General features: G+C 39.4%; 1 protein-coding gene across 4 annotated transcripts in view; it reads right to left on the bottom strand.

The window, feature by feature from the left end:
• The window catches only part of cacna2d2a (calcium channel, voltage-dependent, alpha 2/delta subunit 2a), a 136,506-nt gene that overhangs the window by 61,190 nt on the left and 50,508 nt on the right, over nt 1-24,808 (bottom strand). For all 4 annotated transcript variants that reach the window (XM_067506098.1, XM_067506095.1, XM_067506094.1 and 1 more), the window contains one exon: nt 7,401-7,460. In XM_067506098.1, coding sequence (XP_067362199.1) covers nt 7,401-7,460 — 60 coding nt within the window. The remainder of the gene's footprint in view (nt 1-7,400; nt 7,461-24,808) is intronic.

Raw genomic sequence — 24,808 nt, forward strand, 5'->3', positions numbered from 1 at the left:
CATATTTGACAAAAGTAAAAAATGCCAATGCCACCAGAACCACCATAGCCCATTTGCTTCTTCCCCCATCCAGTGGTCCAAATTCCAAATTGTTGTCACTGATGGCCTAGGGATTTAAGGCACACACCATGAACTGCAACATTCTTGTTGGAAACCAGTTGGAAATCTAGATATTGCTACTGTAATGTCATATCCTATCTCTGTCTCCCCTAATGTCCTGTTCTCACCCTACTGCCAGCTCTATGTTAAAAGCCATATGGCAAAAAAATAAAAAATACTGTAGGAGAGCTTTCTGTCAATAAATGAATCAAGCCTAAGACTTCTAAATAAAACACAATCAATCCATTTTTACTTCTACACTACTTTCTTGCCCCTGTTCTGACCACACGGGCCAAGAGGCAGCAGATTTACTTTTAAAATAACATTTCATGGGTTGGCCATGTGTTGAAATGGGAAAATCAACGTCTGCAGTTTGGCTCGCTGGATTTCACCGACTATTGATTTCCATCTCCTGTGAGGCAGGGGGATCGATCACAGGGATTTAGACGTGGGGGCCACTCTCTTAACCCTCCCTGCCTCCTAGCACACTACATCACTGATGAGCAAACGCTTGCTGACTGAAGGCTTAGTGATACACCTGAACTTTTCTCTTTCTCTCTGTTCTTCTTATTTTAGCATTTCTCATTACTTTAGAGCTTCTTCCATTCTGAGTCACCTTAGACTTTGCCAATGCCCTCTTACTCAACTGTAGAACAGCATGAGATTTCAAGAGGTCTCTCTTCAAACGGCAGAGAAACATTATGGGTGAGATGTGGAAAAACAACCACAGAAGAGGAGCAAGAGAGGACAGTCAGAGCTGAGAAGAAAAAAAAAGGAGAAAAGGACATTTCTACAGTGGAGAGCACCACTTAAACAAATTACAGCGGTCTGCAATCAAGGAGCTAAAATTACCAAACAGTTGGGTCACCACAGCAACCAAAACCCTGATCAAAGCTGTGAGCAGAGCATTGGTGGATAGAAAGTGGGAGGAGGCACCAAGAGAGAGGATGATTGATCAATTGATCACGTATGGCTTGTTTCACATGATATTAATGAATAACAGCCTTCCTTTTTGGGGCTGTTTGTTGGCAATTATTATAGGTGCATCTCAGAGTTGGCTACAAGTAAAGCTTGGCCCACTTTCTACTGAGTTACCCACACCATCAGATATGTTTGATAAGGAGGAAACTGCTAAATTGTAAACTGTATACGAATTTCTCTCTATATAGCCTCTACTTATTTCTTTCCTTCCAGTGGCGAGCAGATGGAAGTCCGTTCCATGGCTTAGGATTCAGTGATAACACTGTTTATGAGTTCTATTACGTGCTCGGCAGGCTGCAAGCACTCTTTCTCCGCACAGCCGTAAGGAAGTTTAAAAATGCTCACAATGAAAATAGATGCAGTTTATTTGTGATTATACAATGTTGCTATCAGTGTTTGAAATAAGCACTGTGCATTTAAAAAAAGGGCTCACACAGCTATTTTCCAATCTCAATCTCTCAGGCTTCCATGATGGAGAGCCTTTTGAGTTGTTTTTTATGGTGCTGACACAAGATGGTTGGCAGAATTCTTTTTTTTCTAAAGTTGTTTTAGAAGGTCTGTATCTAATTTTCAAAATGAGATGGAGATATGCAGATCAGGTCATTCCATGTAGGCAAAACCAGCAAAACATGATGCTGAGCGTGTAAAAAAAATCTGAAAACAAGTATCAGATTGAACACCTAGCATGCTAAATGTTGCTCTAACCATTTTCTTCTATTGGTTCAATGTAACTAATGATAGAAGAAGCAAGAAAAATACTCCCAATTCAGTAGGAAAACATTTCCTAACAAATATTAAAACATGCACGTGCTTCGAGAAATGGTCCATTGCTCTCTGGTTAGATGAAAATGGGTGTTTGGCAACAAAAAAGAGGAGAAATACAGAAAATTAGCATGTTGAGAGTAGAAAGTGATGAAACAAAGCCAAAGTGAGGCGTCCCTTCGTTTCTGTCTATTTTACCAGAATCTGAATTTGAATCTATCCAAGGCAGCCCTCATAAGACTAATGTATTCTGTGGCTAATGGAGCTGGGCTGAGAGTCACCACAATGACTCTCATTCATTTCCTCTGAAGGGCCAATTATCTCAAAAAGAGGCATTATGAAAGGAACTGAACTTGGTCAAGTGAACAAACCATTGCAACTCTCGCCCCTAGCAGTTAAGGTCATGTTGCACCTCTGAAGGTGCCTATTGTCACTTTAGGCTATAAATATAACCCAAGTACAGGCTAGAATTAGCTACTGTAATCCCCATTAAAGTTTATAAAGAGAATTTACAGAACATTATAGGCTGTGTACTCTATGAATATTCTAAGATGATGAACAAGAGCAAGAATGAGGTCACATAAATACCACTGTGCTATGTATGAGAGTGGGTGGTTGAGTGGAAATGAATAGAGAAAGAGGCAAAGACAGAAAAGGAGAAAGAAAGGAGACTGTGTTGTCCTATGATGAAAGGCTTGATTGATTAGAGAGTGATGATTGCAGTAAATGGCCTGGAAGATGGCTCCATCTCTGTTTCCCGTTTTCTCTGTCTCTTATACCTTCTTCCCTCACTCACTCACTTTCTCACTTACAACTCTCTCTCTCTGTGCCTCTCTTTGTCACCCCCCTCCCCTGGTTTCATCATGGCAACCCATCAACAGAGTGCCTATCTCTCCCCTAATGGCAGAGCTATTAGCACTAATGCATTTCAAACGTACAGCAGCTGCCACATCACAATCTGATGGAAAGTACATGTCTTCCTCCAATCTCCACAAACTCCATCCTTTCTTTCATCCAATCTTGTGTCTCTGTTCCATTGTGTTGCACTTTGTGTCAACCCTTTTTCAGTTAAGCGACGGTGGTCATCAGCAGCAGCCTCTATGATGATATGAGCCGAGTGGTTAAACAACTAACTGATGATAATGTTGCTAATGATAAATTTTTCAGGGACAATTTACCAGTTTGTAAAGTTAGCAGCACAATTTGGTTTTCGGATATTTTTTTTTACAAATTTGTAAACTTTGTATCATTTTACGATATACTGTGCTGGAGTGAGATTATCCCACATTAATTAAATTGCTGGATGTTTAAAAGGTCAGTATTGGCTCATGACTGGGAAAAACGTATCTAAATCATAATCAAATCCTAAACAATAACTTGACTTAAGGTCTAAACCTAATAGACCTATTATGAGTTTAACAGCATGTTTATAGTGGATTAATCACTCTTCTTCCACCTGTTTTCTGACCTCTGGTAAATAGAGGTTACAGTAGTAACTTTGTAAAACAAGGCGAACTTCACTTCTAGTGAAGTTCTAGTTCCTGTCGATCTCTTTTTGTTGCTGCCGACATTAGTTATAAATATTAAACCCCTTTTAAAATTATCTTAAGGAATACTAAAATGACTGTCAGGAACACAATCTTAAGACTTTAACAGAGCAGAGCTTGCGGTCAGCTTTACTTTTGTCAGTGTCACTTATCTTTAAACACCTCCAAGCCACAGAATGTTCCACTTCTGCCTACTTGCTCAACCAACATCTGTATATGACACTTATACGAGTATGAGTACACACGGCCATTATCAGACCTGACACTGGTATCAGTACCTCAAAACCTCTGATTGAAAATCACATCACTAACATGTTTTAACATATATTAGCTACTGTGAACTGGATTCACAGTAAATCTTACTATGGATATGCAGCATCATTAATGAATGCTCCAATAAAATAAAAGTGATTCTTAAGCAGCTAAGAGTGCCTTAATATCACCTGACAAAACTTTATTCTAATATTTCACTAGTCTGCATGTAGTGAATATTTTTTCAGTAAATGAGGAAACTAACATTTTGCAAGGCCAGTATATTGTTTAGCATGGCTGCTTTCTAGTAATTGGTCTGTAAGGCCTTGGATTTATTACATATTTGTCAGTTTTTACTTCAAAATGAACAACCTTGGCATTCTAGATTTTTTTCATAATTTTTTTGTTTTATGTGAAAAATATTGGACAGTAGTCTATTAATTTCTGTATAAAATATTTATTTTGACTGTTGAGCAAAGCTGGCTACGTAGCTAAAACATATCTTAAAAACTCACAAACACTGGTATTTGGTAGTATACAATATTTTCAACTGGGACACACCCAGGTAATCATATAACTCACAGAATTGTCCTTCAATGTTACTAAAAATACAAAGCAACAATAAAATTTCTTTATAAACATTGTACATATAAGCACACATTTAGTGAGTGGATCAATGCTCTAGTATCAAGTAATGATTCTGAAATAAAAAATGGCAATAAGTTCTATGCTGATGCATGATAGTGCTTTGCTCTCTGTCTGCCAATCCGTTACAGGAAAAAATAAAAAGTTTTCATATCTGGCTCTGAAGTTGCTGGTTTTCCCTCATTCCTAAGAGAACTGCAGAGCAGCACTGAAATGAATTGCCTTGGGATGACTCTTGCCAGCACAGTCCAGTGTCACAGAGGGATGGGCACCTGACCTTGGGAAATCAGTGGCAATCCAAAACTTTAATGTCTATTTCACACACCATTTCATTCAGATAGATTTAAAACCCCAAACGACCATCACAACAGTTGTTACGATCAACATTTTGACATCCATAATGTCCAGCAGTCAGGATGGTCTGCAAACCAGACTCTGCTGTTCGACCAGCAAAATACTTGAATGTGTGTGTGAGTGAGCACTCCCAATTGCTAGGGTAACAGCTGCGATGGCAGCCGCTATGAGAAACAGGCGTGTCATTGAATTTCTATGATGTCACCAGTTTGGCAAGGCAAGCAGATGGGCTGGGTCAGGTATAGAACCTGGCTTTAATAAACACATATAAATACATTTGTACTTGCAGACAAACGAAAACAACCACATTATGCTTTTCTTACCCACACAGGAGCACACACTCACTAATTCTATCAAAACGCACTGCCACTCATGCAGAAACACCTTTTCTCTTCATTTGTCAGAATGCTCCACCCGCTAGTTTAAGATGCAACGCATTTCTCCTAATATGCCCAAAGACCATGCAGCCCTAATCTAATTAGAGTGTCAGTCAGCAGAGTGTTCACCCAAAGAGAAATTAGGAAAGCACAAAATCTACAAACAGGAAAAATCTTCTGGCAAAATTGTGGCATATCTACCTCTTTCCCTCCTCCTTTCCTTCCCCTTCCACCTCTTTGTGATTTTTTTTAATGGTTTCACAGTCTCCCCTGCTGAGATTCATTACCTGGCCTAATTATAAAGGCAAATGAAATCAGCTCCGATACATTATTAATAGAGGAGCACCATTAGGATTCAATTGCAGTATTTGCAACAATATGATATATTCTAACTTTCCGTGCCTGATTAAAGACATACACAGATAAGAAAAAATATATATGCATGGGATGAAGGTGGAGAAGGGTGGAAATAAGGTTGGTGGGTGGACAAAAAGAGAGGTGAAAACAGGAAGAAAGGAGAAGTAAGAGCGATAACAGAGTAAGGAGTTTGGTGAGGGGAGGGTGGATTAAAGAGAGTGCTGGCTTTTCCACTTGAGGAGGTATTGATGCCATATTGGATGCAGCTACCAATGAACAGGTGCTCTGTGTGTGGTCACCGTGACCCAAGCTCTACTTCCTGCATCGCTACACAGCCGATTGAGGTGCATCACAGCCGGGCATGGAGAGGCAGACATCAAGCTCCCCTCAGGCTCCAAATGAAGGGACAGTCATACCACAGCTCCCTCTCTTGGACCAGCAGGGAGGGAGGGGAGAGGCCCAGCCACCCCAAGAATACAGCTTCAGAGTGTAAGCAACCATGAATAAAAATGGACTTTGCAGGGAAGTAGGGCTCATAATTATTCGTTTTAAATCAGTTAAAGCCTTTTCTCAAATATCCCCCAGGAGGCGCGGGGTTAAAAATCCATTTGTGGGAAGTGTACCATGACAGCGAGCTCGTCTCCCTGGAGACAGAGGATATGACAATAGAGACTGTGCATGTGTTTCTGTCGGGTGAGGCTATATACACTGCTACAACAGAGGTAAGGATGCCCCTGGTCAGTATAACTAAAATGTTAGGTAATTACAAATGTTGTCGATTTAATACAGGTTTTCTTCTAGCCAGGATCCAAGAAGAAGGTTGATTTATTTAAGAAGACAAATGTATATTTAAATATGGACCTTTCATTATAGTTTAGGAAGCTGCAACTAATATCAGACCATCGTTCATTAGTGACATTCCTCATATTTTAATAGTTGGTATATCTGCCTTTATTTCTCAAAATTTCACATTAGTTTTAAACAAAAATTGTAGAGAGATGTTTTGCCATTCTTCACAGATTCTTTTCAGCTGCACTTTGCTGGAGGGGTTTTCTTGCTCTACTTTCTTGAGACGGAGTCATCATTTCATTCAGTATTTGGGTATACAATCTTGCATTCATGGTGCTATCAATAAATTTCATCTTCCCTGCATCTAATGCAGCCCCCTATCAGCACATTCCCACATTCCCAAAGTGCCTTCTGTTATTGGTCATATGACTCTTCCTGTAACTGCTAACCACTGCTGCAACTGTACTGTTTTCAGAAGCCTACAGAGGCTCTTGTACTTTGTACCATTTGAATACATTTTAACATTCTGGTTTTGAGCTGTGGAGCTGTGTTGCAATTTAGACTAAAACTGAGAAAGCTGTGGACTGGGGGAAAACAAGTGCAATTATTTTGTGGTAGTGGTCACAAGTAAAATGAAGTAGCATTTCAGAAAGCATTTCAATGTAGTCTTTCTAGCCAAAAAATTTAAATCATTAAGAAGTTCAATAATACTGCACAGGGCTGTGCTTAGTTTTAGATGTGTGGATGTGTATCGGTAGAGTATGTAGGCCATTTGGGGGTTTGCAAATGTGAAGGTAGGGGAGCACAGTGGCTCACAAACACACAAGTAAACACATAAAAAAACAGAGCAATACCATTACTCCTCTTTTTAGATTTCAGGGGCTAATCTCTAGTCCTTTAAAGGTCAGCTGCAAAAGAAGGCACTGTTACAGTGGCCTGTGAAAGAAAACTCCTGAAGACTATGAAAATAACTATTCCTAAAGTTAGCAGTTTTAGTGTGTGCTTATATGTATACACTCTGTTCGTGTACTACAATATTTTAACCTTTTTCAACATTGTCTCTGTGATGCTGATCACATTGTCATTAAATGGCTAGAAGTAAAACAGTGAAATTAAGGGGGAACCTGGAATACACTGGAGTAGTCGGGTGACCTATTTACCAGTTTCTGGAAAAGGAAAGGAAAAGGAAAAAGATAGAAGACATCTTGGAGAAGGAGTGAGAAGTATCCTACTTTACCGTCACACCATCTTGCCACACATGCTCCTTCTGAAGCTGCTCCGCCTCCCTGGCCAGTTTCTAAAAGGAAACACAAGTACAACAGTATGAGTGCAACAAGTCAATGAAACATTGATTTGTGTATGTGTGTGAGAGACAGACAGACAGATGGTGATCGTGACCTTCTTTCCTACAAAAGCCAGTACAGCTGTAAATTAACACAGTAATTTAGATTTCTGGGGAGTGCCAAACCCACTAACACTGTCCTCCAAAAAAACTGCACATACAGTAGCCAATTGGTGAAAGAGCTAAAAAGCTTCTCAAATGTGATCTAACAAAGATATTTGCTTTTATTTCTTAAAAAAAAAAAATTATTTACTGATAAACTAAAAACCAACAAATAAACATGTCCATGTTTACTCTAGATCCTGCACTGGAATCCTGACATTTTCAGGTCTTTAGCCGGTGGATGTGATAACGCAAATGTCCGAATGAGACACTCCCAGGAATATGCAGTTTATCCAAAGTGTGCATGAGCCTGTGCATGGAGCAAAGTGATCTGTCCAAAATTGTCGGGAGGATTTAAAGTGAGCAAATGTGCATGTTAATGAGCTTTCTATCAAGCAACTGCCATGGTGGATGCACAGCTCCAATGTGCTGCAATTCAATTCCATTCAGTTCAGTTCAACTTCAGAACAAAGTCAACAAAACACTGTTTTGCATAGCTTTATTTTTCTATCATGTTGTGTCTCCTGTACACACTGACTCCTCACTGAAATGAAGCGGACTTTCTCCAGGGAGAATGCTTCTGATTTGGACAATCTCCCGCTTTGCTTTACATGTGTGACACACAGCTCAGCCGAATGTCCAGACGTAATTTTGCCAGAAATTGTTTTGTAAAATATAGTATATATATTATAATATATAGTTTTGTGCACATCTGCCTGTTGGAGGTTTGTTATTGTTGGCTTGTTTGCCAAAAGCAAATAGATAAAAAAAAAAGCTTATAGATAAGCAGTGCTGGCGTTATGGACGGGCCACAGGGGGCCAAACAAGTTAGTGTGCCCCCTCAGTTGAAATCCCTCACTTACAAAAAAAATCTGAAACAAGAACAACAACTTGTAATGGACATCGCAAACTCAAGTGATGCACAGTCCATTACCGACATCATTCTGTCTGAGCTGGCCATGGCAGGTCTGAGCCCGACCAGGATTTTATCAACTTGTTGTTGTCCACACATTTTTAGCCGAGCAATCAGTGACTTTTTGAATGCGTACAACACTCTCTACAACTTTTTCCGTAAACCCACTGCTGCCAAACATTACACAGGTGAAAAACTGAAATGTCTGCTTGACCAGAGGTGGACAGGACATCTAGCAATTGTTGCTGTCATTCATCATTTGAAGACATGAAATTAGTCATTACAACCAAAACTCTGATTCATTTTTAGTTGAGATAACTACTGGGTCCTAAGGCAATGACAAAATGGAGCTACAGAGAGTCTATTTCAATGCCTTGGATCATGTAGTTGGGGAGATGGAGTTGCACTTTAGTGAGCGGAACACTGTGTTGGCCACTACACAAGCAGCACTTGATCCAGAGGGAGAAACGTTTTTGGATGCAATGTCAATAAAACCGATCTTGGACTTAACAAATGCTTTAATTGTGGAATTGGAATGCATTGTTGCAAAACAGTACATCTCCAAACTTAAAAACAGTAACAGGCAGGAAAAATGGACTGTTAAAAAGATTCTCTCAGAACAGCACAACATACTCAAGACCATGCCGAGTGTGTTTTGGCCCCTTAACTGTGTGTCACATTTGGAGCTTTTACGTCCATGTGTGAAAGCTCATCCTCTATGTTGAGGAACATCTTAATTGAAAAAAGGTGCACACTCGCAAGGGTCAGCTTGTGAAGCTAGTGTTTGAACATTATGTAACATGAAAACTGTGAAATGAATGGAAAGATGTTGTGTTGAGGAGATTTAGCAACTGTATCCGTCAAATCCAGGATGGCTATTTGGTCTTTAATTTGACATGTAGCCTGTACATCAGGTGGACATTAATGGCTATTGAACCAGAGTTTTCAATGGAAAATAATTAACTGATCTTATCCTAACTGATTTATTTATTTATTTACAAGTATTTACTCTCTGTTACAGTTTATTTATCTTTCCTGTAAAATGCCAATAAGAATAATAATGATGATGATGGTAACAAAAATACACTTATTTAACAATACACTAGCAAAAAAAGAAAAGGTAAGATAAAAAAATGCCCCCCTAAAAATTAATTGCCCATCCAATCCAAACTCTCTAGCGCAGAGCCTGTAGCCAGTAGTAGACGTTACATGTTTGCAGCTGCTGTCAAGTTTTTAGTCCACCACTATAGAAAAGGTTTTTATAGTTTGTATGACTATGTGGTCCAAGTCTACACATCATTTCATCTGCAAGTTTTAGCACCAGTGCAGCATATACTTTTATTTTATATGTGTCTCAGATCCACAAATGCATACATTCACATTCTTTTACCATTTACAAGTTCTTCATCCTCACGGACATATAGAATACACTGAGTATGTCCAATTTCTCAAGCAGGTGTAAATTATGTCAGAAAATGCTTTTCAGTTGTAATTTAAAATGAAATGCATAGATATTTTTGTTCTTATGTTGTACAGACATGTACAATATGCATCACCCTATCATCTCAAACTAGGTTCAAACACCGCTATTCACTGAGGTTCTCGTAAAAATGTGCTTTAATAACCTAATATCATGTAGTTTAGGCTTATCTCTGAAAACGCTCACTGTGTGAGGGCTTCTTTTATAGAAAGTCATTCAATATCCAAATATAGTGAAGCCTTGGAGTTTTTCACTTTGTCTACAATACTCCTAACCCTCCCTACCTCCTACACCTCAGTATCTAAGTTTCCCCAACCCTCTAGCAGGTGATCCTGTTCCTGCCACAGAATCAAGCAGAATCAAGTCCCTGGGCTACAAAATTATAACCCATATTTTGGCTGCAAAATTATAACCCATATTAAACCCCTGCTTCAGTAAAAGCTCATTCACTAGGCCCCCACTCCCCTAACACAGGAGGCTTTTTATCTACAAAAACACACAAGACATAAACTGTCATTATATTAAAAGCTGTTCTATTTCTATTAGGAGCCCCATCTACTGCATCTCAGCAGGCCCTCTCACCTGAAGCCACACAGACCCAATAGTACTCCACCTCCTCTCAACACACACAACAGGCAAAAAAATATCAGTTCAGGCTCTAATAGGTGTCGTAGTTGGACATTAGGAGAGCATAATGGTTCAAAATATATACATAATATGATATCACTAGACTAATTTGTAGGAAACAATAGAAAATCTGAATCATTGAGTTGACTTTGCTTTGTGTTTTTAATCACCTTAATGTGCATTAAATAATACGATTTTCTAATGAGTCAACAGACAACTGAAACAATGACATGACTCGAATAATCCCATTGAAATTATTACAGTCTATTAGAGGGGACAGACTGAGTGGCGTTAGCGAGGGTTAACCTTACTAGAGGGCAGTGTCACAGTGGTTCTCTCTTGGTATCAGTTTGCATTTTTTCACACACAGAGCAGCTGAACTATTACCTAATTATATTTTCACGTCTCAGCAATGTAAGCCATGTAATGTCAAAATCCTTAAAGCAGATGTTTTTTATTTTTGTGCACATTTTATATAGACATAGGGGGCCTGGTGGCTCAGTGGTAGGGGTTTGGGTTGGGATGGAGAAGGCACAGGTTCGAATCCCACACCACTAGGTGTGGCCCCACCCAGCCACCAAGGGCCACACTTGTGCTGGGCATGAGCCCAGATAAAATGGGAAGGCTGCTCCAGGAAGGGCATCCGGCATAAAAACTAATGCCAAATCAACATGGCCACCCCTGAAGGGACAGGCCAAAAGCCATTGATTTTACATTATAAAAAAAATAAGTCCCTTTACCTGAACAGTTTCAATCTCCCCCAACTCTCTGTCATGATCTATGATCAAGCAACACTACCACACCCTTAGCTTAGTCTTTTTCTCAGCATTTACTCTGTCAGTAAGAATGTCTACTTTGTTCCATTAGAAAATCCATTTCTCTCCCCCTGAGTAGCCCACACATTTTTTTTTTTTCAGTTCTGCATTTGCCGCTGCCTCTCTCCTGGTATTCTTCACCCTACCCTCACAGTAGGCCACCATTTCTCTGGGACCCTATCTCTTGCCTAGCAGCTTAATGCAGTCCCCATGCTCCAAAACAGCCATGTGTCTTCATGTGTCTTTCCTTCCTCTGTGCTGGCCAAGATGGATGGGCAACACAAACAGCCAATGAATCAGAGTGAGAGATGTGGGAAGGAGGGGGGCAGGGATATATCATCTATGCTGGTGGCTGGAGCCCAAGCAGCTTAGAGCACTGGATGAGCATAGTGAGATCAGCACAGTACAGCACAGATAAGCTCAGTCTAGGCCCACACAACACAGCAAATAACACTACAACATACAGGCACAAGACACCAGAAGAGCCGACAACATGCGCAGCACCCTGTAATGTTGTTGCCATTATAACCTTGACACATAATGCATCACATGTTGGTCCATTTGTCTCTGAGCCTTCAGACAAGGTCAAGAGCCACAAACACAACTCAGTAATGAATACTGCCATATGCTGTGTCTTCACAAGGTCTGCAACCTTAAACAACACACAAAAAAGTTTGTCATGAATGCAAACACTGTACATATTGGTGCAGGTGACTGTGGTTGCACAAACTGAAGCTTAGTGATTTTTCGCGTTGAGGAACCCTGAAAAGCTCAGAGAACTCAAAGAACATGAAGACAGCAGTCCATAAAAAAAAAAAAGCTGAAAAGTACAGCATGAGGCAATTAGGATCTTTAACATTCATAACTGTTCAGTTTGCTCTGTTCCAGAGGGGAGCAGTTTAATCACTCAAAGTCATGTTATTTCTAGGGGAATAACAGCACACCAGGGACAGACAGCGTCATGCTGTGGTGAGCGCAAACTCGACACCGGGCCGTCTGTGTGATTGCTGCAGCCTGTTAGGCCCTTCCACTGAGCATTAACTTAAAGGGCACTCGACACACCACACTGTCGTCTGTGTGATCTGGAGGGACACTCCAAAACAGCCCTACAATGTGTGTGTTTGAGTGAGAGGGCACTTGAGAAAACACGACACGGTCTGTGCATGTGATTGCAGCTTTCAATCAAGGCACTCAACGTGTTCCAAATGACCCCCTCAGCTCGGTTTCTGGGAACACTCAAGTCACCTTGGGGACCAAAAGACTGAAATATTGAGGTCACTTAACCTTGTCAGAGTGACTAACTTGGCAAGGGAAGACCCTTACTAAATTTTACCAAGATTGGCTGGTATGCACAGTGACAATTATAATAGAAACCTCTAGGCTCTTTAAAAAAAGACATATAGAACACCTTTCTTAAAAAATGATTCCAACACCGAAATAAATATACAAATGATGCATTGGCAGAAACTACATTTACACTTTTTTTTACATGATTAAGAAACGTCGTTTACCTAGTAACAGTCTAAAAGACATGCTGTTTCTCTGGGCACTAATTCTATCATGATGACTGATGAATTGTGAAGGCATAATTGCTACAGAAAACAAACATAGCTGAATGAATTCTGCTATGTGTGATGATTGTTGCCAAATGTGTTACATCAAACTGTCACTACCGTGTCATGGCCTTATGAGTAGCTGTATGTGGTACTGTAATAGTGCGAGGAGGGGTCACTCAGCAGTTATTCCATTAGGGGGCAGCAGAATGAGCATCCTGGTGAGGTCCAGAAGCAGCAGCAGCACCAGCAGCAGCGGAGCCTGTCAGAGTGAGAGTAGTCTGCATTAAGCTCTTCATTCTGTCTTCTCCACTCGGCCAGGATTAAGGCCAATCATAGAAATCACTGAGTCAGAACTGTCCCACAATAACAGATGGAGGGACTTTCCACTCCAGAATTTTAAAACATCACAGACAAACTCACTTTCACTTCACCTCACACCCTCGCCTCCATCCCCAATCACCACCTTTCATTCCTGCACCATCCTTTTATCTCTGCTTTTCGCTTGGCTGTTTTATCCTGCCATCATAGGCTGTACTCCATTTCTCTCCATCTGTCTCAGTTTACTGCTCTCCAACTTTCTCCCTCCTCAAATGCCATATTAATTCCAACAACATGGCCACACCAACTTCAAAACTGTTTAATTGACTTCAGGGTGCAGAGCTCGTCAGTAACGCAGGGTGAAATCGGAAAAAGCTTGAAAACTCATAACATGTTTTATAGGTTACATTAATCCACATTCTTCTCAGTGGGGTGAATGATGCAACAATCCATTTCGAGTACCAGTCATAAAGTATTTGGAGAAGGACAGCAGTAAAAAGAATAGACTGCCCTATGTAGAGTTGCCAAACAATGTAAAAGTCCATAGTGAGGAGAAATAATGACCCTTAATTCTACGTCTCTTGTTGGTTTACTGCTGGCAACTGGTTATTGTAGTTCTTATTAGCTAACTCTGACAGAGAATCTGCAAGGATGGGTGGGAGACCCTGTCTTTGTTCTGTGATCCAAAGCATCCTGTGGCAGGCCTGTTTGCAGAGGCTGCATGTGTAGTGCTATTGTAGCATGTGCTGAGATAATCCCCGCCTTTGTTCCCCCCTCACAACGAAAATGTTAACACTTTCTTTTGCATTTCCCCACTCATCATGACGCATTTCCAACTCCACTTTGCTGTTTCCACGGAGACCAGATCTGGAAGACGCGAGCTGTCACCTACCCACAGCAGCAGCAGCTCCACAGCTTTTTAAAATCAAACAGCAGCTTTTCTACACTCCACACAGACCAACAGACACACTGTATTTCCACAGTACACTGCCAGCATTGTGTGGAAGCTTCTGTGTCTAGTTCAATGAGACAAAAAAGGCAGCTGTCTTTACTCTGAACAATAGAGTAGCTCTCTGCAACAGTTAAACTCCCTCATAATGGTCCTTCGGAGCTGAAAATATTCAACCTTGATCGTGAGCTCTTGTGGAGTAATCAGCCTACTTCTAAGTTTATAATATGGATATAATCCAAATACAATTATATTTGAACCAATGTCACAGAGGAAACGAGCTAATCAAATATATTACTGACTGCTGACATATCTCCATAACAACAAAATTAATTGTCTTCTAATTGGGGCACTTTTTGTTTCATTTGAGATGCACAATTCAAAATAATATGCATTTCTCTCATTAAACCACACAAAGCAAAGTGGCAAACTCATCATAGCATGGAGCCAAAGATCATTGTACTGCACATTACCATGCACTGGAGTACCGACCACTGTCGCACAATTTAATTAAACCTTGTATGGGATGAATGCTAAAAAAAGGTTTATCATATAATTTACTAACAGGGACACATCAAGGTGTATACATAGGTCACAATGAATATATGTAGCACAACATGTAAATGTGAAACAAGGTCACTGCAGAAACATCCTAGTGAGTCATTATAAAACAGAAATGCTTGCAGGTAGTGTCATACACACAGAGACCAGCAGGGGGCCTAGGGTAAGCGTGCAACGAGAGCACAGAGTTGATGGCGAGAGGATCAGGTCAACAACATGCGAGAGTCTGGCTGGTTGGACTCACTGGCCACTATTTGACAGATAGTCACAGACATACCCAAACTGCTGCCATGCCTTTCCTGCTGTTACTGGCATCAACCAGACAAAAGAGGCAGAAATAGGGAGGAATTGAGCCTAGAGGTAGTGTTTATAAAAAGAAATTAAATGAATAAGATTCAAACATCTTGTTTCTCCAGGCTTCACAAGCTTTGACCTTGTAGATAGCTGAGAAGAAAAAAATACATACCTGATATCTGGAACAAGCAATAGCTAAAAATAAAAAGTCAACTGAAAAAAGCCCGGTGTCATTCCACTAAAAAGAAAAAGAGCTCTTTTAGTCAGTGCATCTGTTAACAGGTGTGAATGGCTCCATGGATGACCGGCTTGTCTTTCTGCCTCATCAGCGGGCTGAGTGGGGAGGAGCAAAGCCAAACAGAATCAAGATGTACAGGAAATAACTCTTTCATCAGAGGTGAAAACACAACAAAGCAAGGTTAATTTATCCCACTACTGTAAATGAGTGAGCCACCATATTAAATGCACCTGGTAGTTTTGATATTGTGGTGGACACGAATCATCATAAGAAAAATGTTATGGTGATTGACAGGTGTCAGAATGCACAGTACATTGCGGCTTGCTGAGTATGGGGCAGGGTAGTATTAAACTGCTCACCCTGTCACCATAACATTACAATCACCAGGTGGATTTAATGATGTGGCTGATTATTTCAACAATAAGTTACTATATGCCAGTAATACACACAGACCAGGAAAGAAGCAGAACTCCTCAAAAACTCAAATGGAAGCTGAGCATGAACGCATTTATTCACTTTAAATTTAAATGAGGCTCACAATAATGCTACTCATATACATTATGTATATACTGTACACTTGCAATCACACAAAATGAGCCTTCACTAATCAACGGGCAATCAGTTATACACACTTTGGTATTCCCTAGTTCCTTTCCTTTGGCAGGCTCACACCGGTTGCTGAGCTTGGATACAAATACAGTTGGTCATACAAATATACAGCACATCTCACATTTGCTTAAATGTTTCTTAGCAGTTTCACGTCCTGACTAATCTCTGGTTGGATATTGATAATTCTTCTTGGCAAAAGTATTACAAAACTTATTTTAGACACAAACAGCTTTGATGTGTGAAAGCTCTATTGCAGGTCATCTTCATTATTCCATCCACTTTGTGCAAGGCACCAGGTACAGTACAGAACACGAAAAACAACCTTGGACCTAGATGCTAACACTAATGAGCTTAACAGTATAGGCAGCGTTCTGGAGTTGTACTATGCTTCACCTTTACCCTTCAAAATACACCTCGTGTGGCCAATAAAGTCAATCCATGTCTCATCTAACCATAGAACTTCCCTCTACAAGTTTTTCCTATGCCCATGTGGACAGCTCAAAATTTTAGTTGAGCGTGAAGGTATTTATTTTTTAATAATTTTTTGGACGGAAGAAATTCAGTCCATAGTGATGTAACACCTACTTCACTGTAGACAGCGACACTGTTATTCCAGCAGTAACCTTTTCATGGCAGGTCCGTGACAATCTGAACCAATGTCCTCTCAGTTTAATAAACCTTCTTCAGGAGCTTAGAAAAGTGGCTAATACTTCCATTAAGTTAATTCATATACAATTGTTTGAACTGATGATCTTGTCCTAAAGCAGAACAATCAACATCGCAACTTTCATCACAACTGCGCTGTCTTCAGTTCAAGGTCAGTTTATTTCTACTATCCATTTTACTGCTTCTCTTTAATCACCCTTCCTCTGACCTTAGATTATTGATAGAATAATGAAAGGAGTAACATCCAGAGATTATAAGTGGGGTTATTGTTCAACTAAAAGGTCATGAGGCGTTTCCACAAAGATATTTTTTAATGTCTTCCACATTTACCACGCTTCCCACCCCCTGTCTTTTCTGCTACAAAGAGAAGGAGCATGTCTGAAAAAAGCATTGTCAAAATGCCAGAGTCCAATGACAGCAGCTGGTGTTTGACAAAGTGTATCATTGACAGTGTGTGCCCAGGCACTTGTTCAGAATTTACACATGTGCACACATGAGTACCCACCTTCAGTCACATTCATCCACGCACGCACACACACACACACACACACCCACACACACACACACACACCTTATCCAGTATTCCGGCAGACATAAGAGAGGAAAAACATGCAGACACGGCCGTCTCTCAAAGCAATTACAGCAGATTGAAACCAAATTAAATTTGAAGCCTAGAGGAACACCAGCAACTGAACGCCTATGACAGATATGACAGAGGAGGAAGGGGAGTGCTGCGGGACCAAAGGGTGGAAGGGATGGCGCAGAGAACGACAGGTATGGGTCACAAAGAAGAGAGCGCTTCTGGGATAGAACACCGAACCGAAGTAGGGCAGAGAGCTGATCCCATTTAGGGATCATCAGGAATGAACTGTACAGCTTTTTATTTACGTCACTAATAGTAAACTATGCGTCTTGTAAAGTGCATTACTAGTACTTGTTTTCAAGCCATATGTTTGAGACTGCTACAATACCTTGAGGCAGGCAACTGGTTGAATTAATTTTGCTACAAATTTGGGAGGTACTTTAAACTTGCTTGAGACAGATAATCCATCAGACCAAATGATTCTGTCATCTATATTATAAAGGGCCCAACATCTATTGCTAAAGATTTAGCTACTGAACATTTAACATTTGCTTCAACCTACCAAAACTTTTGTAAAACAGTAGTACCAAAATAAAAACTTTAATAATAAAGGCACAAATGTATAAATTCTCTAGTGTCCAGGTAAATTAAATTTCAAAGTGCAATAAAATAAAAAGAAATGGCTGCTGAAAGGTAGGCAATCACTTTGAAACCATATCATTTAAAAGATTATCAGTAATAGTGGAAAATAATATGCAATTTGCAATTAACATACTAAAATACGCAAAACCACAGATTTGTCCCTTTTTAAAAACACAGGAGGTGGTATACAATGTCTGGCTACTGCATGTGGTGAAAATACAATGCTTCACCTGTCCAATTAATGTTTCAGTAAATACATTATACCTTGAAAAATTATACAATTATAATAAGTCAAAGAGGAAATAATGAATAATAAAGGCAAACAACAGTATAATGTCAAAGAAAAGCACATTTATGTAGTCATTATCACACTGGATATTAATGCCACGCAAGTAAAATATACCATAATCTGTCGACCATTTAGCAATTGCAAATAAGTGTTTGTTACAGCCACACAGATTAACTTTCTTTCCAGTTCTCCAAGAGATATCATTTCTTCATTTTCAATATTCTAGTCCAAGAAATGACAGGATTAGTTGTGGCAGCTTTTAAACATCTGATGTTATCTCCCTCTCCTGGGTGAACAATTAATCCCCCTCACTCCCTCTCTACTCTCTCCCAATCCTGACTACATCTCCTCTCCATTTCTCTGTTCTTCTCTCTCTTCCTTCTGAACGTTACAGTCTATCTTTCCTGGTCGAGATCGTTTTACTAGAGAGAAATGAAGCAAAGTGCTCTGGCATTTAAATACTTACAGTGTACCATGGAGCTACAGTATATTAAAGCACACAAAGATGGGGTTTCTGTAATCACTAGTCAGTCAGTCTCAAAGTATGTGCACACACAATTCAACACTTCATTAACATTTGTACTGTAATTTCAGTTTTACTGCTACTGAAATGTGAGTACTCGCAGTCTTTGAATAGACAAAACCACCACGCCAAAAGATAGGGTTTCTAAAATTCTTGTGTGTATGTTCTATAAATGAATGATACACTTCCATTATATACTAGGTGCTCGAGTTTTAAGCTTGAGTGTTTGTAAATCCCACAAAGAAGAATGTTTTCAGTGTGTAGAGAGTAACCACTGTAGCCAGGTACCAGGTTTCATATATTAATGCAAACAACATCTGTTTAACGATGTAAATGTTTGATCAGGCTGCTGTTAAGTGAGAGAGTCTGTTTTCACTGTGTAGAGAGTAACTAGCTTACTACCAGGTTTCATATGTCAATGCAAACAACATCTGGCTAAATATGTAAATGCTTGTGTAGAGCATTGTGCCTTGTCCTCATACAGGCTTATAGTCCGCTGTCACTGAGAGATGAATATTAAGAGAGAGAATATACAAATGCTACAATTTGTATATAACAGTGTAAAATCTTCCATATGGTCCAATTTACAAAGACAGTCATTAGAAAAATAAAAAGGGATAGTTGGACAGAAATTACAAAAGGTGTAATGGTTTTGTACTAGGAAGCCCATTCTGACATAATGTATGCAAAATTATAGCCTAATCCTTCTTTTTCATTTTAAACTCTCCTGATGCTGATTTGTTCCCTCCCCGTGCCGTCTAAGAAAATAATCCCAGAGCTTTCTTTTCATCTCTGTCAGATGTGGATTTTGTGTGTGTCTATTTTCTGAGGTGCTGATACACTAGAAAGACTGGCATTTTGTGAACTTAATTTTAATTTGTGTGAAAATATTTCTAGTTCATGGAACCAAACAAGAGCAATTTGCTCAAAATAAATATACAACAGCTGGTTGCAGGGATTGTATACAGCATGTAAAAAGTCCTGTCATCACACAGTGATGTTGCACATTGTTCTTACTTAGCATATGTAGGCTTAAGAAAATGCAATCACAGAAGACTAATTTTTCTAACACATGGTTACAGCCCAGTACAAGCTCTTAACACACACTATCAGCCCCCGATTGTGAGACAGGCATAGAGATAAAATTGGTTCTAAGGAATGGAACATGCTTCATGCAGAGGATCATGTGCAAGTTCCAGTACAGGTGAGTGCGAGCATTCTTTGCACTGTGGCTTCCCACTGTAATGAGAATTGCTTTCTAAATTTGGATGTATTACGGCAGATTGAAAATTGAAGATGACTATGTCCAGGGCCGTGCCATGTGAGAGAGAGACAGGGGCTAATTTATACTGCCATGAGTAAAAAATGGAAGGAAATGATGATAGGTAGAGCCCATGGTGGACAAAAATGTTACTAAGTCTAATCAGACTAACAAGGGTAAAAAAACAGATATTAGCAACGTCTCAAACTTAAATTATCAGTTTTAAATATGTACACACGTGTAGAGGCTCATTCAATCCATCCAAGAGCATGCAGAGGACATGTATTTTGGCACTAACCAAATATAAAGCTGCACAAAAGCCTTCTCTAATCATATATTTTTTAAAGATAAGCAGAGAATAAAAATAAATTATTTAAATAATTCCAGAAAGAGGAAGAAGAAGCTTCAAACACATAGCATCTTGCTGCTATATCAGGTATCATGTTAGACTTTTTAAACATTGTACTGTGTAACCTGTCTGTCTGTGTGTGTGAAGTCAATTTACTTAATGACATTTTCGGTTTTCCATTACTTGAGTGGTATACGCTCTGCACCTGTAACGTACAAAAGATGTCTGCTCTTAGGGAAAGAACATTCTACAAGAAAGACAGCTACATAAAATGAAAGAGCAATGTACAACATGTGAAATTACAGAAAACATTGCGGAGAGGAAGGGAATGATGAAAAATAAAACAAGAAATGTAGATGACTTTAAAATGATGAAGAAAGCAAAAGTGTGACAAAACGAAAGAAGGAATGAGTCTGTGAGGAGGCACTGAAGCACTATAACCTTGACAGAGAGCATCTTCTGACAAGCATCTGCCTTCTGTAATAATTTTGAAATAATCTCCATCTACAAAGGCCCAGCAGTCTGGCAAAGTAAATGCTCTCTGCCTGATCGATCACTCCGATTCAGCCAGCTGCCGGTCTCTGTGTGCACAGGCCCAACATTGATCCCAGGCCCTCCCTCCCTCTCTCTCTCTGGAGTATAAAGTGAGGAAGAGGATTAAAGTGTGTGAGAGAATGGAGTAGGGTGAAGTGAAGTCAAACTGAAAATGTAAAAGCTGAATTCCAAAAATGCTGAAAAGTAAAGAAAAGCAGATATTAAAAAAGATCAAAGGCTTTCAGTAAGTCTCTTGAGGGGTCGCCACAGCAGAACGTGTTCCACATGTTGATTTGGCATGAGTTTTTTACACTGGGCGCCCTTCCTGCCACAACCCTCCCAAATTTATCCTGGCTCAGGGTGGCCTTAGATGGCTGGGCGGGGCCACAGCTGGTGGGGTGGGATTCAAACCCATAGCCTTCCGCATCCCAATCCAATGCTCTACAACTGTTCCACCAAGCCCCCCTTATGTCATCATAATGTGCATATTTAAAAAAAAACATCTGCTTTAAAGATTTTGACATTACATGGCTTACTTTGCTCAGCAGTGAAAATATAATTAGGTCATTGTTATAGATATTTAAAAAAGCATGTGTAAGTATCCATCCAAGCGTTTACCCTCTATAGAGTGTAACATTTCAGCAGGTGTGCCACTGCTAGTAATTTATGATGAAACATAACTGCTACTGTGCATTTACACAATGTGGAGCTGACAGGGGTTAATATAAAGAAAAGGGACCTTACTACACAAGCACAAATACATACTGTATATCACACACAATAATGTCACCACTTAGAAGTCATACATACACCTGGTGTGTATATGTGTGCAGCAGCTGACAAGACAGGATGTTACTCGAATGTTTTTTAAGCTTATTTGTATAAAGTTAACATTCTATATAAAAAAATTTAAATAATGAGCTTGGAGCAGCAATTAAGTATTAAAATATGGGCAGCTGATAAGACAGGATGTGTTACTGTTACTGCCCATGGTAAGTAAGTGGTCTAATCCATTTGTACATGGTTGCAAGTACCACGTGTTTCATTATTTTTTGGTTCATTATAATTTATTTGCAGTCCTCATGACTTGAAAATTATAAATAAATTGCATTACAAATTAAGAATGAAGCAAAAATGTCTGTTTTGCTTGGACAAATATGCACAATGTGCAGACAAATAAGTCACCACTTTGGAGTCTTTTACACGCTAATAGGCTGCTGAGGCCTATGCTTAAAAATGGAATTCTGGATTAGTCAAAAATGTTGCATGCAGAATTTTTATTTTGTGTGCACAATCATGCAAAACAAACCACTATCAATCAAAATTGTTTTATTGATATCCTGATCATAAAGATGCACCTTCAAAGAAGTAAACTAAACTGTAACATTGCTATACCAGCTGCTCGCCCATGTTACTTTGATCTGTCAGCCCCTGGACAAGTGATACTCCGACTATTGAGAACTTTTGGAGGTACAGTAGGTGGCCAACTAGTTTAAAGAGGAATGCACACTAACACAAGCAGGCACGACTCATCAACGCGTCCAATTACTACTCAGGATTGTGACAGCATTAATTGGCACTGTGCATTTGGCCCCTAGTAATTAATTGAATTTTAAATAGTGTCCCATTAGTACCAATTTAAATGAATGGATGTAGTGCTCCGCCTTCACTTAGCATAGTTTACTATGGCTGCCTTTAAGAAGCAGCACCACAGTGTCATCTGAAATGGCCATCACTAGCCCAAGTTTGAAAGATGGTAAGGACAAAAACGTGAATCTAAAATATGTGATTGTCATGCACAAAGACCAGAATTGCAATATTGCAGTAACTTTAGATTAAACCTTTACTCGGACACACTTGTGTGCACAAAGTACCACCTAAAATAATAGTTTGTCAGTATATAGGATGTAATTTTCACTGTTTTTGCTGTCTCCCTCACTGGTCCAAATTACACTCACTTGTCCCACTACTTTGACAGTTTCAGTTAGACTTACACAGTAGAATCTCCTGAAAGAGCATCTTATACTGAAATAGGAGGAGTTCACCTTGGTTGCTTTCAGTTATTGGTGAATGAACGCAGGATTCAGACAGGATCGAACACTCCCTGCTGGACAAAAAATATGTAACTCTTTCAAACTTTTTTCAAAGTAAAAAAAAGCCTAATGTGTGTTGCTGGTTACAGTCAATCTTCTCATAAAAAAGATTGAAACATTCAAATAGAGTTGTATTGGATAATGCTCTTCTAGTAAAGATACATATGCAACATTTACAGTAACAATAAGTATGTACTACTCATGAAAAAACAATAACGTTATTTTAGGCTGCAATAATGTAATACCACAATGTATATTAATCTTTTTTAATTTTAATATATTTATTATTATTATTATTATTATTATTATTATTATTATTATTATTATTATTATTATTATTATCATTGTCTTTATTTTTTTTAAAGTTAAATCTAGAAAGCAGACAGGAAACATGGGGGCTTCCCAACATTAACATCTAATTACTATTCAGCGTTGTAATTCTAAAATTTATCCTCCAGGGTGGTTTTGTTTCCCATTTTGGGGCACAACAGGTTGTGGGAGTTGTTATCATTATATCCTAACAACTCTCCTATACTCAAGCCTCTTTCTCACGTCCTACAATCAGCCTATTCATGGCAGGTGAAAAACAAAATCAACCTGGAGCTTAATTATAGTATGTGTTCCCTAACAACTTCTCTCACACTACATATACATTAAGCCAGATATGGTAAAACATTATTCCACACTAGGCAATTCAGGTTGTTTCTCTTTGAACTCTGTTCACAATAAAACATAGACAGATGGGAAAAGAAGTAATTCTTCTTCTGAGCATGCTTGGAGGAACTAAGCCAGCCTCCAAAACGGGCAAAAAAGAAGCAGCATACTAGTTCTAGGAGTTCTTACTAGGAGTTAAGGCTTTCTCGCAGAACAAGCAGAGAATGAAAAGTAACATGAATGACCAGAAAAAGCCATTTACATTTCTTCGTCCATGCAAAGAGGTCCATCTGCTTTAAAGGGCAAAGCTACTCCCACCAATTGTTTTGGTAGGGATATTACAGCATTTCTACCTAAGCTCCATTTTCTATGTACACAATGCAATCCTAAATCAGCAGGCTCATATTTACCCATTCCATAGGTCAGTTTGGAAAAGCATTAGTTTTGTGTAATAAAGCCACTGATTCAGTCTGGACGGACAGCCAAAATAGAGATTAGGATGCAATTATTATATATTTCACTGAATTAATGTATATGTGGTCTAGGACTGAAGAAACTACTTGGATGAGCAGTGAAATGTTATCAACTCAATGTCCAGGTGCATCCTTGATTGTTGATGAGTTATGTACAGTATTAGCATTATAAATTACAAAGTATGGGGGGGATGAGGGGTGTCAAATGGTAGAGGCTTATTGTGATAAGCTGAACCTGAGCTTGTAAATTTGTAATCAATGATAGGGATTAATGTGTATCAAAGAGAAGAAAAAGAGCAGAGTTGCTTTTATCTGAGGTCGCTAAGATTACAGGAGCAAAGGACACACACGAAAAAAGAGAAAAAGAGACATGAGGGGAGGTAGAGAGACAGTACAACAGGCAAGATAGAGGAGGGGCAACAAAGAGAGGGGGACAAACAAAGATAATTATTATCATAGAGGGAGTTTTCCAAGGTCAATATTTGAGATTCTCCTCAACTGTCTCTCTAAAGCATATCGCTCGCCCACCTTCTTCACTAGCTCCTGTCTCTACTACTGCCACCAGGCAAACTCCTATCTTTCCTTTCCTTCTCCCATTTTTACACCTTTTTTGGTGTGACTCATCCAGCAGAAGAAGGCAGTGTCCCATCCCCCTGGTCACTGCCTCTCATTAGCGAAAGTTATATGCAACAACTACTGTATAGCTTTTTAAACACAGGACGAATGAAATGGGCAATAAACAAATAAGGCAGCTCCTACTTCATTGGCCTGTAA

Source organism: Channa argus, chromosome 5, assembly GCF_033026475.1.
Source record: "Channa argus isolate prfri chromosome 5, Channa argus male v1.0, whole genome shotgun sequence".
NCBI lineage: Eukaryota > Metazoa > Chordata > Actinopteri > Anabantiformes > Channidae > Channa > Channa argus.